General features: G+C 40.0%; 1 protein-coding gene across 2 annotated transcripts; it reads right to left on the bottom strand.

The window, feature by feature from the left end:
* On the bottom strand, window positions 2,827-8,629 carry LOC8071035 (proteoglycan 4). 2 transcript variants are annotated; one of them, XM_021464426.1, is made up of 5 exons: window positions 8,352-8,629; window positions 8,209-8,260; window positions 4,853-6,466; window positions 4,457-4,774; window positions 2,952-3,959 (listed from the first exon to the last, which is right to left on the bottom strand). In XM_021464426.1, the coding sequence occupies exons 1-5, from the start codon at window positions 8,511-8,513 to the stop codon at window positions 3,154-3,156; spliced, it is 2,952 nt and encodes a 983-aa protein (XP_021320101.1). In that variant the 5' UTR covers window positions 8,514-8,629; the 3' UTR covers window positions 2,952-3,153. The 2 variants fall into 2 exon arrangements, with proteins under 2 accessions (XP_002444234.1, XP_021320101.1); XM_002444189.2 differs by having other exon boundaries at window positions 2,827-3,959; window positions 4,457-6,466; window positions 8,352-8,628.

The raw sequence follows: 17,120 nt of genomic DNA, 5'->3' as shown, positions 1-17,120 counted from the left end.
AAGAAAGAAAAAGTTTCTCAACTCCGCAAGTAAGAATGTTAGCCATTGTTGGCTAGGCATCTATTCTTTAGCATTTTTTTGAGTGTTTGCCTGTATGGTGACCATACGAATTCTTATACAGGTTTGAAATTAAGATTTAGAGCTATACAAAGCTTGGTATAGTAGATAGATAAAGAACAATTTCTGAATATACTTATTGTATCACAGAGTGCTTGTAACTTGTCCTTAGCTATACATTAATATAATTATTCTTTTGTCTAAAAATACTAGTTATTAGTCCACTTATTGTGAGAACTAAAATTTAGGAAAAGGTTTCCATTAATACATTCATGCAGACGAATCGCTGAATATTAGTAGGTTTACAAACCCAGTCAAATGGTCCTGCCATAGCGTAGAACCACTTTTACAGTTTAAACCCATAGGTGCTAATGTATGAGCAACTTCATTACAAGCCCGAGGGCAATGAGAGATGATACACTCATTAAAATTATATAAAATTCTAGATCTAATCTTTCTAAACATCATTCCCAAAGGAGATCTATCACAAAGTTGATTCATAACAGCGTTGACTACCACCTCGGCACCAGTTTCTAGGATGATGTATTCCAATCCTAACGCAGAAGCTTGCTCGAGGCCCTTTATGCATGCCAACATTTCTGCATGGTAAGAATTCATCAGATTATCAGCTGCATCTGCTCCTGCCATCACAACCTGCCCTGCATGATCACGAATGACAAAGCCCCATCCACCTTGGCCAAGAATGCTCCATCATAGTTTATTTTGTAAGCATCTTCTGGGGGCACTTTCCATCTTTGTTTTACAGCTTGTTTGATTCTTGTATTAGGCTGCTGGTGAGTTAAATTCCATACCATCATATGGTAATTCACTTCCTTAACAACTTCTTGAGCACTTTTCCTCCATTCAACTGCATTAGTCTTATTGCGCGCAGACCACTAGCACCACATGAGTAGAATTGTTTTCTGCTTTATGTCACTGTGAAGTCCCCAGATTTTGGTAAGCATATCTTGTACTGTTCCTTGTTTTAATAAATCCACCCTCACTTTTTCCATGTTCAGAAGAAACCAAGATAGTTTAATGTATTTGCATTTGAGGAATAAATGGCCAATATCTTCATCAAACTGAAGCACATAGGACATATAGTATCCAATTTAATTGCCTTCGTTGCAATATTTCGTTTAACCTGCTGTGAGTTATGTGCCATTTGTCATACAAAGACCTTCACCTTGTTAGCCACATTTAACCTCCATATTTCCTGTCATTCAAAGTTATAGGAAGCAGCACAAGAAGTTGATGCATCAGCTCCGGTTTCTTTATTGCAGATTTCAATACCCAAGGCATAGGCTGATTTTACTGAAAAGACTCCCTTGGGTTCAGGTTGCCAGGCCAGAAAATCCTCTGCATCTTCCACAATTGGGAGAGAGAGAATTATTCTTGCATCTTCCTCCCAAAATATGTCTTTAATCAACTGTTCATCCCAATAAACTGTTGCTGGATTAATTAATTCAGTGACCTTTTGTAAGATAGAACCTCGAAGTAGTAGTATTTTTGGATAAAGACAAGAGTGAGAGGAGGGAGTAGTCCTGACACGATTCACGCACTATGGTCCGTTGTTTGTTTCAAGTGGGCTGCAACTGCAATGGGCTCACAGGGGATTGGATAACTGGCACGCTAAAGGTCCAATACGGATGCAGCCAGCGGGCGATGCGGGCACGGTGGTGCCGGGCTGGCAAGGACGCCACGACGGGACGGCGACTGAGATATGTCTGTCTTCTGCTGACGGCCTTCAAGGCGTGCCAAGGAGGTTGCCGTTTGCTACCATGCTGTGGGCAGTGGTGACAGGGCAGACCTCCAGGAGGCATGGTAGCCGTTGTGCCGCACACCGCCGCCGCTCCAGAATGACTGGATGAGTATCATTTCTGTACTAGATGGTAAGTTCTAGTGTTTCTAGTAATTTTTTTGATTTGGTAAGATCTTTAAAGCCGTCTAGTTGGCAACTTAGTGAAGCAGATTGCCATTAACTTGTGTGTGGCTGCAGAAAAGCATTTGTGATTAGTAGATCTCTATCTAATCTCGATCATTCTTTCAATTTTTTCTATCTGAATGTTACTTATCTTTGGCTATTCTAACACAACAATTTTGCAAGTTTTGGTGAGAGTTGTCCTTCCCTCTGACATTGGGAAAACACTTGACAACATTTTTTTTCTCGAACACTCAAGGGACATTATATTAAGAAGAAAAATGGGACAAAAACCCACAAATACACTAATCTATTGTTCTGTGATTACATGCTTGCCTGTTAGTTAGGACTGAAACAAGCGACCAACACACCCGGACACCAACTTACTATTCATGAGCTGGACCAGTCAAAGAAGAGAGGCTCCGTGCACCTCCTATCTCCCAAAGACGCTGGTCATCACTAGTAGCGCTGAGAGATTGGTCCTTTTGATTTGAGAAACAACTTGTATTAACAAGGGAATTTGAGTGGTTGTAGAAATTTTCAGAAGAGGGTTTCCAAATTCCAATGCACATCTTTGTTGATGAACTTGCAAAATGACGATACAATATATGTATGATTGGTGCTAACTGAGCATCTCCAAGACCAAACTATATATTGATTTGTGTGGTGGCTGCATTCTTCCCTCATACAGCAGCCAAACAACTTCCCATCAAACTAAGACCAAACTATTATAAGCTAGTACTAAACAATCAGTTCTATATTCTGAATTGTAATGGGCTAATAACTTCTCTGAGGTTCCCCTACAATGATGGTTTAGAGGAAACATAAGTGAAGACTGGAAATTGAAGACAACTGGATTGACAAATGGAGATAGTTTACAAAGGAATTAGACGTATACATGGATATAATCTACACAAAAATATATGTATTGTGGAAGCCAAATTTATGTATGCATGATTCATAACTGGAATGAGGACTTTGATGTCTGAACAAGTCATTGATCAACAGAAAAAGAGCGAAATAACATGTCACATAGACGTAGTTGGCCACGATTGGTCTGAAGGTTCTAAGATTAGTGACCTTATTACATAAACATGTGGAAGTGGTAAGGTGGATAAGACCCCAACAATGAAACCACAGGAAAATGACATAAAGGAGGTACTTCATGGGTTCATCTATGTGCCACGTCTCTCTGATTCAGGAAGATTATCTTTGTTACCCTCTGACTGGCTGGGTTTGATCGACGTATCTGATGTGCTGTCATTTCTTCTGCTCTTCACTTGCTGAGTATCAGAGGTGATTTTTTCTTCAGAAATAACTTCTGAACTTTTCTCATAGTTCTTATCAGCATTTGTGGGGAGATCCTTCTTCCTTTGCTGCTCTGCTCCTGACCCTAGTGGTGCAGCTTCAGAACCCTGCTTCACATTTTCTTGCAGTGTTATAGCAGACTTGTCTCCTTGCAGTTGCTTGCTCTTCTCAGGGTTTGAAGGCAATACTTCTTCGGATGTTGCTAAAGTAGGAGAATTTGCTGTCTCATTGGTTTGCTTGCCACCATCTTTAGATGCTTGAGGCTTGCTCTGGTCAGACTGTATCTGTAGCTTGGATGGTTCAGCAGTTGTTGCTTGAGCTTGTCCCATGTTATAGCTACTGGCATCTGCCAAGGAACCTTCCTCTTTGCTCTTGCCAATTCTAGTGACTGGTGCTGCATAATCACCTTGCTTCTTGTTTTCAGCTAGCTGAGCCATGGATTGATCTCTTGCTACCTGTTCGACTGCTTCTTCCTTGTATGCTTTATTATTATCTTCAGGTGGTTTCACTCGTGGAGGCACAGAAGAAAGTACTCCAGTATTCCTGGGAGCTTGCCCACCCGGTTGCCTATTGGGCGATACCACGCTGGTTTGACTGGTTTCAGCAATATTGGTCTCCTCGTTCATTGTATCAGACAAAGAAGATAATTGCGGTGATGGTTTTGACAATTGGCCTGCATTATGTCGTGAATATGATCAGCCAGCACATCGATGAGGTTATAGAGAATTTCTCTCACGAAGACATGGACTACAGACTACTTATCATAAAGCAATGAGACAAACATTAACTAGATTTAGACTGACAACTTAGTTGTCTAAACTAGCATTATACCTAAATCTTTCCTTAAGAGGCTCCTAACAGTCTTCTACAGTCCTGCTATATGAGAAACAATTTTAGGAGTGTAAACTAATAGTGGCAAATAAATACAGAATAGTTTTCTAAAATACTAAGACTTGGTTGGGGTATTTTGTGCATGAAACACATTAAGAATAGAGCTGCTACTTTTTTGAAGATGTGGTGCCTTGTTTGAGGCAACTGCTTTGGAGCATGCTTCTATGTTCCGTTGGGCAATGGTCAGTGCAGATCATCATAGGTAACAAAGGTGCAGTTTCAGTATTTCATCAGATCAATTATGAGATTAAGCAATTTTTTGCAGTATTAGCTCTTTACCTGAAGTTGCACGGTTTTGTGTGTCTGGATTTGGTGCTAGCTTTCCTGGTGAAGTTAGGAGCTTGCTTCTTGTATCATCAGGAGATGATTTGGCTGCCTTGTTCTTGCTATTCTCATCAAGATTTCCTTCACTGGGATCTACAGATGCATTTTGTCCAACAGAAGCTTGTGTTCGCACTGGTGCAGGAAGTGCTGTACTTGGATCGACCATTGCTGCTATGGTTGATTTATCACCGAGGGTTTCTGAAGTTGGTTCTGTTGCCATTTTGCCAACAATAGATTTTTTGTTTGTGTCACGGTCACCAGTATCTTGAATACCTGGGATTTCTCCTTGGTTAGCTGGTGCTTGCTTCCCATAAGTATCAAGAATTGCTTTTTGGACTGATGCTGATGTACCTTGACTGTCAGAAGCTTTCCTTGTTGCCTCCGGAGCTCTTTCGGTCATGGTGGAACTCTTCTTTGTCTGTTCATCACTGACAATACGAGCACGTGGGTCAGCTCCTTGCATCAGTTCTGGACTACTTTTAGCATCAGCTAGGGTTTGCTGCGATGCGCGTTGTGGTGTTCTTATGTCAGCACCTTGTTTGGCCAACTTGTCATTGCTAGTAGGAGGTACTTGTTGGATGCTTTGAGAATATCCTGGCCTAGCAGTAGCACGATCATTGTAAGGCACTCCTTTAGGTGGCGAAATGTCTCCCCTTTCATCTGCAGCTTCTGGAGTATAAGGGGCTCTTGTGCCTGTTGATGGAGAACTGGTTATTTTGTTGGCTGGGACTGTTGTGGTTTGCTTTTCTCTGTTAAGCACACCTGAAGGATCCTTGATGACAGGTGCTTCCTCCTGCATGGTTGGGTCTTGAGAACCTTGAGCATCTGGATTAAACATTCTCCGGAGCCTCTTAGTTGAGAATCTTTCATCTCCATCAGTGCCATCCTGAGTATCTTCTTCAGATTCTACTTGCCTTGGTGATGTGCCAGATACTTTCTGCTCAGTAGGTATTGCCTTAGCTTGTTTCTGGACATCTTGGACACCAGATTTCTGGGCTGGAGATGGAGCCCTATCTTGATCAGCTTCAGTTGCTCTCTTGGTGTCAGCTAGGGCACCAGCTTGCCTTTGACCGGTTTTGCTAGGAGTTGAGGCACCTTTCTGGCTAGGATTATCTGAATCGGTTCTCTGATCCATCTTGGTAGTGGTAGTTGTAATGGAAGGCTGGAAGAAGCTACTTTTAGTGTTCTGGACACTGCCTGGTGGTTTCTGAGTGTTCGGATCTCTCTGCCTTGTTGGTGGATGTTTTTCAGTGGTTGTAAAGAAGCCACCTTCATTTCTTTGGATAGATGAAGAAGGCTTAAGCTCAGAAGCAGTTTCATGTTCTTGTGGAGCTGATGGAATAGATGTTATGATGGTACCAGTGCTGGGAGGAGGAACAAGCACTGTGTGTGACTTTGTACTCTCTTGCTGCCGATGGCTTATGTGAATATCACGGCCACTGAACGGCTGCAAATACTCTGTCTGCCATTGTTGCTGTTCCTTCTTGAGCTCCTCCTTTCTGTGCTCCTCCTCCACAGCTTTCATGTCCATCAGCACCTGGTGCCAGGAATCACGGGCAGAGATTGTGTTCCACCACCTCTGCACATTCTTCCTCGAATCATACAAGTAAGCGAACCTCTCGGATGTGATGATGTGGTGGGTGCCTGGCAGGTGAACAAGGTCAGCAAGGGTGAACTTATTCCCCGCAAGGAACTCGGTCTCACCAAGCCTCTGCTCGTAAACTTCTAGGACTTCCTCCAGCTTCCGCTTCTCTCTGTTGATGTCATCATCATAGTCATCATCCTCCTCTTTCAGTGGGAAGGCAAGATGGCAGAACAATGCTCGGCTCGGAGGATCGAAGGCATGCTCCTCGTTCCGGAGCCATTGTTCAATTGAAGCCCTCTCGAGGACATCCTTTCCCAGAAGGAAAGGATACCCTTGATGCTCGTAGGTCTCTGCTATATAGCGACAGATGGCTCTTGAATCTACAGATTACATGACAGGTCAATTTGCATTCTACCTCTGATTTTTCTTATTCAGTCCAAGTAGCTACTAATGAACTACTGCCACTTAACTTTGCTGAAAAATTTAGTTTGTGGTTTAAATTCCATTTTGTTAATACTCCATCCCAATTGTAGGTCGTTGTAGTTTTGTTTTAAGTCAAACTTCTCAAGCTTTGATCAAACTTATAGATAAAATGCACTAACATGTACGACATAAATTTAGTTCCGTTAAATCCACCATATAATATGTCTTGATAGTGTATTTATTTGGTATATTTGGTATTATAGATGTTAATATATATTTTTCTTTAACGGTTGAAGTTAGAAGTTTGACTTTGGACAAACTAAAATGACCTACACTTTGGGATGGAGAGAGAATATGGAAAGGAGCACCATATTCTGTTAGTACCATGCAATAAATGCTTGTAAAACCATGTTGAAGTGCTTCATATACATCTTTTCATTCCAAAAACATTTCTGTGAAACATTTAAACATCATTACATTTCATTTCCGAATGTGATCCTGGAAATTTTTTCTGCTTATGTTTCATGCATGAGTGAGAACAAGCCAGTGTACCCTAAAATTTAATGAGCAATGATTCCTTATTTTTCATTATGTCTTTTGCATTGAAATGGAAGTGGGTAAAAACTTGGCAACAGAATGCTGAAGAATAAACATATAACCCGAGGCTACAGAGCTTATTTCCTTATTTCGGTTTGAATTTCATGTCACATTGGGAAACAATGGAGATCCTATATAATCTTCGAAGATTCCTGGAAATTAGATTTATTGAACTGAATCTACAGTTTGTTCCCATGGTATTTTTTTTTCTTGCCGGCAATTCTTTTTGGTTTAAAGATTTACATTTGGCTTGAACAAGATATGCACTAAGAGCCTGGGGCCCAAAAACAGTGTATTCTATGTGCAGTCCTTTTTTTTTTGCGTCCTGCTACATTCAAATGTTCCAGTGTATGTTTCACGAAGAAGATGATACTGGTTAGAAGAATTGAGGGCTGACACATATCAAGGTTTATATTTTTAATATCTGGCACATTTTCATTTTCTTGACACAGAAATAACTGCTCAATATTGATGACAGAACAACTTCACCATGTTTCCTATATTAGTACATATACATATACACTGAATTAAACCTGTATGCATAGATTATGTAGACTTTAGTTCTTAATCAATATTATTTATTAAGTAACTAATTCAAAGAAGAAAATAGAACTTTTGTGGCTGTTTAAGATGTAATAACAATTTAAGATGAATAGACTGATACAAAAGATTGGCTTATAGTATGATCATTGTAGCCTGAAATAATAATTGGATGTTTGTTTTTTGTTTTCTTGCAACTTCAATGGAGAACCACTTCAATTTTGTACCTTTTCCCATTGAGAAGCCTTCGAATGATCAGAATTACCTTTTTACTCTTCTTGTAATCTGTTTGCTTTCAATGAGTACAATTCATTTTTACTTGTTTCTTTTTGCTTTTTTTTGAATGCATAGTCTTGTCTTTTACTAGAAAATGTTATTCATAAAGCTACTCATGTCAATTATTTCTTGGATTATGTGATTCACCGACTGTAGTTATTTCACTTAGACAACATATCATTCTATCATATGCATATGTAACATGCCAAACTATGTACTGTAACCACACTACCCAATGACATTATAAATCTGTATGCTTGAGTACGTAACAAAATTGCAGCTGTACCTTGCAGAAATATGGGTCCATCGTAGAATGGAACTGGAACACTCCTGGACGCCTGCAGAGAAGATGTTATGTTGTGCAAGCTAAACAACAGCTGCATCGACTATTTGGGAGTTGCAAAAAATCTTGGTGTATATAGCAAGTACCTGGAGGCTAAGTATGTCCTTGTAAGAGGCTTTGAATGTCTCAAATTTGACATTTTTCTCGTACAGGCATGTCAGCACCCTCGACACATCCGGTAGGATCATGGATTTCTCATGGTACACATTTACAACGGGAGGCCCTGCACTGGTGCTAAGGCCTGCCATGGTGACAATAGCTCAGCTCACTGGTTCAGAGAAATGAAGGTAATGGTGTGCAAGCATGGTGATCCAACCGTCATTGTTTTAATATTAGAAGGTTCTGTCCATGCCTGCCTGAACAAGCAAAGAGAAGATGCTTAAAGTGTCAGCTTAGGAACAGGTGGTGATAGAGTGAGAAGTAGGACTAGAAATAAAGAAAAGAGAAAAGAAAAGGTGACGGAGGGGATGAAAGCAAAAGGCAAAGTGGAGTAAATCTGATGGATTTGGATTCTGGATGATGCTATTTTGGTATTCATACTATATATACATATATAAGATTACATCATTGAAAAATGGTGAATTCCATCCTCGACTCCAAGTTTTTAAAGTGAAAGGGCAAAAGAAGCCCCTCAGCCATAGGGCTGTAGTCATTCCTTGCCGCTTTGGTAAAAGGAGATGCAAACTGCTGGTACGGTAGCACACAGGTTCTGCCTAAGAAGGCAAGTTTAGCATCTAAAAACCATGATGTCCCCTACATGTACCGGCAAACCGGTGGACAAACATATCAGATAGTTTACATGCAAGTGATGAACGGTCTGGGTGTCCTAGGCTTTTACCATGCAGGAACATTTATGGAAAATAACTTGTCCCCGGAATCAGTGGCGGATCCAGAAACGGACTGAGAGGGGGGCTAAATGACATAGGCTAAAAAATTTTTTTTTTCTCGTTAGACCTAGTACACTAATAGATATAGCTAAAATTAATAATTTTTAAAGTGCTCAAAGTAAAAAATACACAATAAGCATAGAAAAATATCAAATACAAAAAGTTTTTTATCTTCAGGAATTCACTAAACGAATTTTTAGAACTAAAAATGTATTTTTGTTGAAAAATATGAATTTTTAGAACTAAAAATGTATTTTTGTTAACAAAAATATGAATTTTTAGTATAAAAAATATTTTTGTTAATAAAATTTCTTGCCCAAGGGGGGGGCTGCAGCCCCCAGCCCCCCCCCCCCCTTGAATCCGCCAATGCCCGGAATAGGGGCAATATTCAGATAGAGTTTACATGTGTGTGATTTATTCTCTAATTATACACACTAGCAACGCTCTGGGTACCTTCACTCCGCTTTGATATGAATGATTTCATGATGCAGGCATGCAGCTGACGAAATGCTGGTGAAGGCGTGCAGCGATGACGGTTTGATGCTCCAGTCCAGTGATCTGTCATGAAGCCGAGTAGTGCGGTCCTGCTAAGAGCCTTAGGTCCTGCAAAGCAAACAGGATGCATGAAAGGAAGTGCTTGCCTTGGCGCTGATTGCAATGTTTATTGGGGCATGCCTTTGCCTTCTGAAGCGTCACCTTGAAAAAATAAAACTCCTACACCTGCCTTTCCATGGTCCTTGTCAGATAATGAGGATCGTGTATTTGTGTTTGTTCTTTTTGTTTTTTGAGTGATCATGAGAAGCGTGAAAATATGTTTGAAACCCATTTGCCTAACAAGGCATATTTTGAATTCACCATTTGTCCAGAGAAACACCTAAGATCTTGGCAACTGTAAACTTCTTGCAGGGTTGCTGCTTTCTTCACCGACACTATGACGCCGATCATTCAGAATATTCCAAGTCCGTCGAAAGCGCCACCAGCAGTTCAGCAACGGCGCAGACGCCAGCGCCGAGTCTTTGACATGTCGTTGGAGTTTGTTGCCATGTTCAACGGGCCGCTGCCAGACCAGGTGGTTGCTGCACTAGCTGAGATGTTCAACTTGGACCACAGAATGAGGCATTGGTCGATGCCAAAAATCGCCAAAAACCTCGGCCTTTTTGCGGCCCGGGGTTAAAGGCCCCTTCCGGTGCTAAAGGTCCTGCCCAACGGGAGCAGGGACCCTTTAGCACCGGTTCATGTTACAAACTGGTGCTAAAGGGTCTCCTTTAGCATCGGCTAGTGCCACGCGCCGAGGCAAAGCCTTTAGCACCGGTTTGTAACACAAACCGGTGCTAAAGGGTCACCCTTTAGCACCGGTTTTTGCCCTGAACCGGTGCTAAAGGTCCGGTTTATAGGTCGGATCCCTCCTCCTCTCTGCCCATTTGAAACCGAGGGCACCATTCACCGTTGTTGTTCTTGGAGCTTCTTCTTGCTTGTTCTTCATTTGTTCTTCATCTCCGACGCCCATCGTTGATCTTCTTCGACTCCGTCATCGTCTCTTCGTGCTTGGAGGTGACTAACTTCAGTCTTTCTTGTCTTTTTCGTGTTGTTTTTGGCTTGTGATGTTCCCATTATTTTTAGCTTAATTCCACTTTGTTATTTTGAATCATTCACATGAATTAGTATCCATATATATATATATATATATCATATTTTATGGTTGACCTAGTATTAATGTAGTTTGCAAGAATGAATTATAGTATCTTTTTATGATCTTAGATAGTAGGATAGTTCAAATTAATTGGTTTGTTAATATCACTTGATTTATTTTTATTACTACATAATGTCCATTGTATAATTTAGAAGTAACTATACAGATAAAGGATTTTATTAGGTTCTTTTTTGATCATACATGTTTACTAGTAAATGTGTAATTTATAATTGTTTAAAAATTGAGTATGGATAGTAGACGGCAACCGTGACCGGGTCTTCGGTCTCTCAACGGGTTCAAAAGCGATACCGGCCGGAACTCCCTCTCATTACTTGTGGCAAGTGTGGGCAGAAGATTGTGATGGAGTACAAAGTGTCCAAAGAGGAAGTAAACAAGGGTCGTATATTCTACAAGTGTCCGGATCGTAATGTGAGTTATTTCCAGATATTTGCTTATATATGTGCTTATTTTTTTAAATGATATTAATTAAACTTTTGATTCTCTCTTTTAATTTCAGTGGGACGGTACCGACGGATGTACAGGTTGGTATTGGGAGGAAGAATACATTGAACACATTAAGAAATCTTTTTGCACAGGTGGTTGAGGCTGAAGGTGGTGAGGTAGTGAGCCGACGAAAGAAGTTCAATGATGTTGATCAAGCGAATGATCTATCTATTATAGTTGGGATCGGACGCGAACTAATTATGTTGCTTAAGTGCATTTTAGTTTTGGTTTTTTAGTGCTAGTTGCGATTGTATTTGTTGTAGCCAAGCTTTCTTGAATTAATCAACCATGTATCTTAGACATGTTATGCAATAAGATGAGAAACTATATGTGTGCATGGTTTTTATAATATATATGTTATATTTAATGCAGATGGTAACACGTAATTGGATGTATAATGCTGATCGGCGCTCCGAAGAGTTTATTAATGCGTGCACTGTTTCTTAAGTTTTGCTGAGACAAATAAGAGGGACGGTTTCATGTGCTGTCCATGTGCCGTGTTCAAAAATTTGACGGAATATTCTAACTCAAGAACTCTTTATTCACACTTATTAAAGTCTGGTTTCGTACCAAACTATATTTGTTGGACCAAGCATGGAGAAAGCAGGATTATAATAGATGAAGGTGAAGAAGAAGAAGAAGAATTGGACCATACCAATATTATTGCTCACTACGGTGGCTTCAATGATGTTGCAATGGGGGGAGATAATGAAGAAGAGGTAGCGGCAGAAGATGATCGGGGTGATGATGCTTTTGGTGATGCCATCCGTGATGCACAAAGAGAATGTGAAAGTGATAAAGAGAAAGCCAAGTTCGAGCGCATGCTAGAGGACCACAGGAAATCGCTATATCCCATCGCTGAAGAGGGGCAAAAAAAGCTGGGTACCACACTGGAATTGCTGCAATGGAAGGCAAAGAATGGTACATCTGACAAGGCATTTGGGCAGTTATTGAAGATCGTAAAAAAGATGCTTCCGAAAGGCAACGAATTGCCCACCACTACGTATGAAGCAAAACAAGTTGTCTGCCCTTTGGGATTAGAAATCTAAAAGATACACGCATGTCCTAATGACTGCATCCTCTACCGTGGGGAGGAATACGAGAATTTGGATGCTTGTCCAGTATGTAAGGCATCACGGTATAAGATTAAACGAGATGATCCTGGCGATGTTGAGGGTGAAGAACGTCATAGGAAGAAAATTCCTGCCAAGGTTATGTGGTATGCTCCTATAATACCACGATTAAAATGTCTGTTCAGAAATAAAGATAATGCAAAGTTGTTGCGGTGGCATAAAGAAGACCATAAGATAGACAATATGCTGAGACACCCTGCCGATGGATCCCAGTGGAGAGCGATAGACAGAGAATTTCTAGATTTTGCAGATGATGCTAGAAACTTGTGGTTCGCCTTAAGTACAGATGGTATGAATCCTTTCGGTGAGCAGAGCAGTAGTCACAGCACTTGGCCAGTTACTCTATGTATCTATAACCTTCCTCTATGGCTATGCATGAAGCGGAAGTTTATTATGATGTTGGTGCTTATCCAAGGACCGAAGCAACCTGGCAATGACATAGATGTCTACCTGAGGCCATTAGTTGAGGAACTTCAACTTTTATGGAGCAAACCAGGAGTTCGCGTGTGGGATGAGTACAAACAAGAGCACTTTGACCTACGAGCATTGCTGTTTGTAACAATCAATGATTGGCCAGCTCTGAGTAATCTTTCAGGCCAGTCAAACAGGGGATATAATGCATGCACACATTGTTATGAAGTCCTTGACTGTGTATTTTTGAAAAAATGTCGAAAGGTCGTGTACCTTGGCCACCGTCGGTTTCTTCCTATGAACCACCCAGTACGAAAGAAAGGCAAGCATTTTAAAGGCAAGGCAGACCACCGGACCAAACCTCTCAATCGAACCGGGGATGATGTACTCGTAATGGTCATGGATATAAAAGTGGTATTTGGAAAGGGATGAGGCAGCGAACCCATTCCCAAGGATGCTAAGGGACACGTACCCATGTGGAAGAAGAAATCCATATTTTGGGAGCTACCTTACTGGAATGTCCTAGAGGTCCGCAACGCGATCGATGTGATGCATCTAACAAAGAATCTTTGTGTGAACTTGCTCGGATTCATGGGTGTCTACGGGAAGTCTAAGGATTCACTTGAAGCACGACAAGACTTGCAGCGCATGAAAGAACGAGACAACCTGCATCCAGAAAAGACAGATGATGGACGTCATTACTTAAGCCCTGCTAGCTACACTCTGAGCAAAGAAGAGAAGGAAAGCATGTTTGAATGTCTTAGCAGCATCAAGGTCCCATCTGGATTCTCCTCCAATATCAAGGTAATAATTAATGTGCCAGAGAAGAAAATCCTGAACTTGAAGTCCCATGACTGTCATGTTCTAATGACGCAATTGCTACTGGTGGTTTTAAGAGGAATTTTACCTCCACACGTACGTCTAGCCACCATAAAGCTATGTGCATTCCTCAATGCAATTTCTCAGAAGGCAATCAATCTAGAGCAACTAGCTACTCTGTAGAATGATGTCGTTCAATGTCTCATCAGCTTTGAGTTGGTGTTCCCTCCATCCTTCTTCGATATCATGACATACCTCCTAGTTCATCTGATCAAAGAGATTCGTATTCTCGGTCCTGTGTTCCTATACAACATGTTCCCCTTCGAGAGATTCATGGGTGTCCTAAAGAAATATGTCCATAGTCATTCCCGGCCAGAAGGAAGCATTGCCAAGGGCTACGGTATAGAGGAGGTCATAGAGTTCTGTGTTGACTTTATTCCAGACCTTGACCCAATTGGCATTCCTGAATCTTGACACGAGGGCAGACTCAGCGGAAAGGGAACACTTGAGAAGAAAACATATATTGGTACGGGAGACGATTACTTCAATAAAGCACACTACACAGTTCTCCAGAACTCCTCATTGGTGGAACCATATGTTGAGGTACACAAAGATTTCCTACGGTCCCAGTGGCCCGGGAAGAATGAAGCTTGGATAATGCGTCAGCACATGGAAACTTTTGGCGATTGGTTGCGCAAAAAAATGTCAAGGTGATGAAAACATTAATGAGTAGCTTTATTTGTTGGCCAGGCAACCATCATGGCATATCCTCACGTATAAAGGGTATGAGATAAATGGTAACACATTTTACACCGTTGGCCAAGATAAAAGGAGCACCAACCAAAATAGTGGTGTACGCGTGGATGCCACAGATCCAAATGGGAACAGACAAACATATTATGGACGCATAGAAGACATATGAGAACTAGTCTATGCAGCTAATTTTAAAGTTCCTTTGTTCAGGTGCCAATGGGTGAAGATGACCGGAGGTGGGGTAACAGTTGACAAGGAGTATGGGATGACAACCGTGGACCTTAACAATAGTGGGTTCAAAGACGAACCATTTGTCCTTGCTACAGACATGAGTCAGGTGTTCTATGTCAAAGATATGTCTACGAAACCAAAGAGTGGAAAAAATGATGACCACTCAATCATCAATGAGCCAAAGCGCCACATTGTCCTTTCTAGGAAAAGAAACATTGTCAGAATTGAGGACAAGTCAGACGTGTCAGACGATTACGAAAGGGATGATCGAATTCCGCCCTTCATAGTCAACAAAGACCCAAGCATTCTATTAAACAATGAGGATACTCCATGGTTACGGCAGGATCATAACCAAGGGTCATACGTCAAGAAGAAGTTCATTGTTGTGTCGGCTTAACATAAAGTCATGTTTAATAGTGTGTGTTGTAAAATGTACGAATTCTGAGAATTGTATGAAACTATATTTGAGATTTGTGAATTTTGATGAGTGTAACAAACTTTGTATTCATGACTTTTTCATTTGGGACCATCTAGAGTTCGGTCAAAGAGTGTTTTTGTAAAAACCAATGCTTTGACTTTGGTCAAACTTGGTCAAATGACAAACTAAATTACTTAAAATAAAAAAATATTGAATACCAAGTTGTTAGCTATCATCAAGATCAAAACTTTTTATATACACAATTTTTCCATTCGAGAAAGTTTAAGTTAACAATACCCACCAAATCTTGAATCTCACACAAACTATATGAAACTATATGTGTCAATTGTGGATTTTCAACTACACCTTCCCAAAACTTTGTCAAATGCAAAAATGGTCTATACATTAAATGTAGATTTTGTTGAGTGGAACAATATTGATATTCATGACTTTTCCATTCGAGACCATCTAGGGTTCTAAAACCGCTGCGTGGCTATGAATTCTCTGAAAATTTAAAATTTAGTGGTTCAAACTTTTCCAAATGAAAAGTTGATCATTAGACAAAATGTAGAACTTGATGAGTGTAACAAACTTTGTATTCATGACTTTTCCATTTAGGACCATCTAGGGTTCGATCAAAGGGTGTTTTTTAAAAACCAATGCTTTGACTTTGGTCAAACTTGATCAAATGGCCCATTTGATGACTTCAAATGAAAAAATTTTGAATACAAAGTTGTTAGAGATCATTAAGATCTATATTTTATATATTGTTTATTTTTTCCATTTGGATAATTTTGAGCCAATCCTAAGCACATTTCTTTTAAATCCAAGACGGATTTGGTCAAACTTGGTCAAATGGCAAACTAAATTACTTAAAATGAAAAAAATTGGAATACCAAGTTGTTAGATATCATTAAGATCTAAACTTTTTATATACACAATTTTTCCATTTGAGAAAGTTTAAGTTAACAATACCCACCAATTTTTGATTCTCACACAAACTATATGAAACTATATGTGTTAATTGTGGATTTTCAACTACACCTTCCCAAAACTTTATCAAATGCAAAAATGGTCTATATATTAAATGTAGATTTTGATGAGTGGAACAATATTGGTATTCATGACTTTTCCATTCGAGACCATCTAGGGTTCCAAAACCGCTGTGTGGCTATGAATTCTCTGAAAATTCAAAATTCAGTGGTTCAAACTTTTCCAAAAGAAAAGTTGACCATTAGACAAAATGTAGAACTTGAAGACTGTAACAAACTTTGTATTCATGACTTTTCTATTTGGGATCATCTAGGGTTCGGTCAAAGGGTGTGTTCATCAAGATATATTTTTTTATATGATAAATAGATTTTTTATTTGATGAAAACTATACCCTACTAGCATTCCGAGTAAGAAATAACAAAAATAAAAAGTTTAACGTCAATGATGTGAAAATAGATTTCCAGTTGATTGGATATAGTTTTTGTAAATTTATTGGAATAATATATTTTTGCATTAACAAAATACTAAACATTTCTTACAAAATCATTGCAAATTATAAAAATACACTAAGATATTTAAGGTTAAAAATTTTCATGTGTACATTAAAAAAAATTACAATATATTTCACTGTTTAAAAAATATTATACAAAATATTTAATTTACTATATATATAAACAATTTAAAAACCCTAAACTAAAAAAGAGTCTTTAGCACCGTCCCATAGTGGGAACCGGTGCTAAAGGGTCCTGAAAATTTCAGGACCCCGCCCTAGCCCGCGCAAGACCCTTTAGCACTGGTCCATGGCTGGCACCGGTGCTAAAGGGTCCATTTAGCACCAGCTGGTAACACGAGCCGGTGCTAAAGGGTCACCCTTTAACACCGGCTTGTGTTACCAGCCGGTGTTAAAGACCCTTTAGCACCGGTTCTAGCCATGAACCGGTGCTAAAGGGTCCACCCCTATATAAACGTACATGCGCCCTGGATCTGAACAGTTCCTTCGTCTTCGTCGAGCAGAG

Source organism: Sorghum bicolor, chromosome 7 (genome assembly GCF_000003195.3).
Source record: "Sorghum bicolor cultivar BTx623 chromosome 7, Sorghum_bicolor_NCBIv3, whole genome shotgun sequence".
NCBI lineage: Eukaryota > Viridiplantae > Streptophyta > Magnoliopsida > Poales > Poaceae > Sorghum > Sorghum bicolor.
Note: the sequence above shows the minus strand (reverse complement) of the source record. Positions and strands in the feature narration are given on the sequence as shown.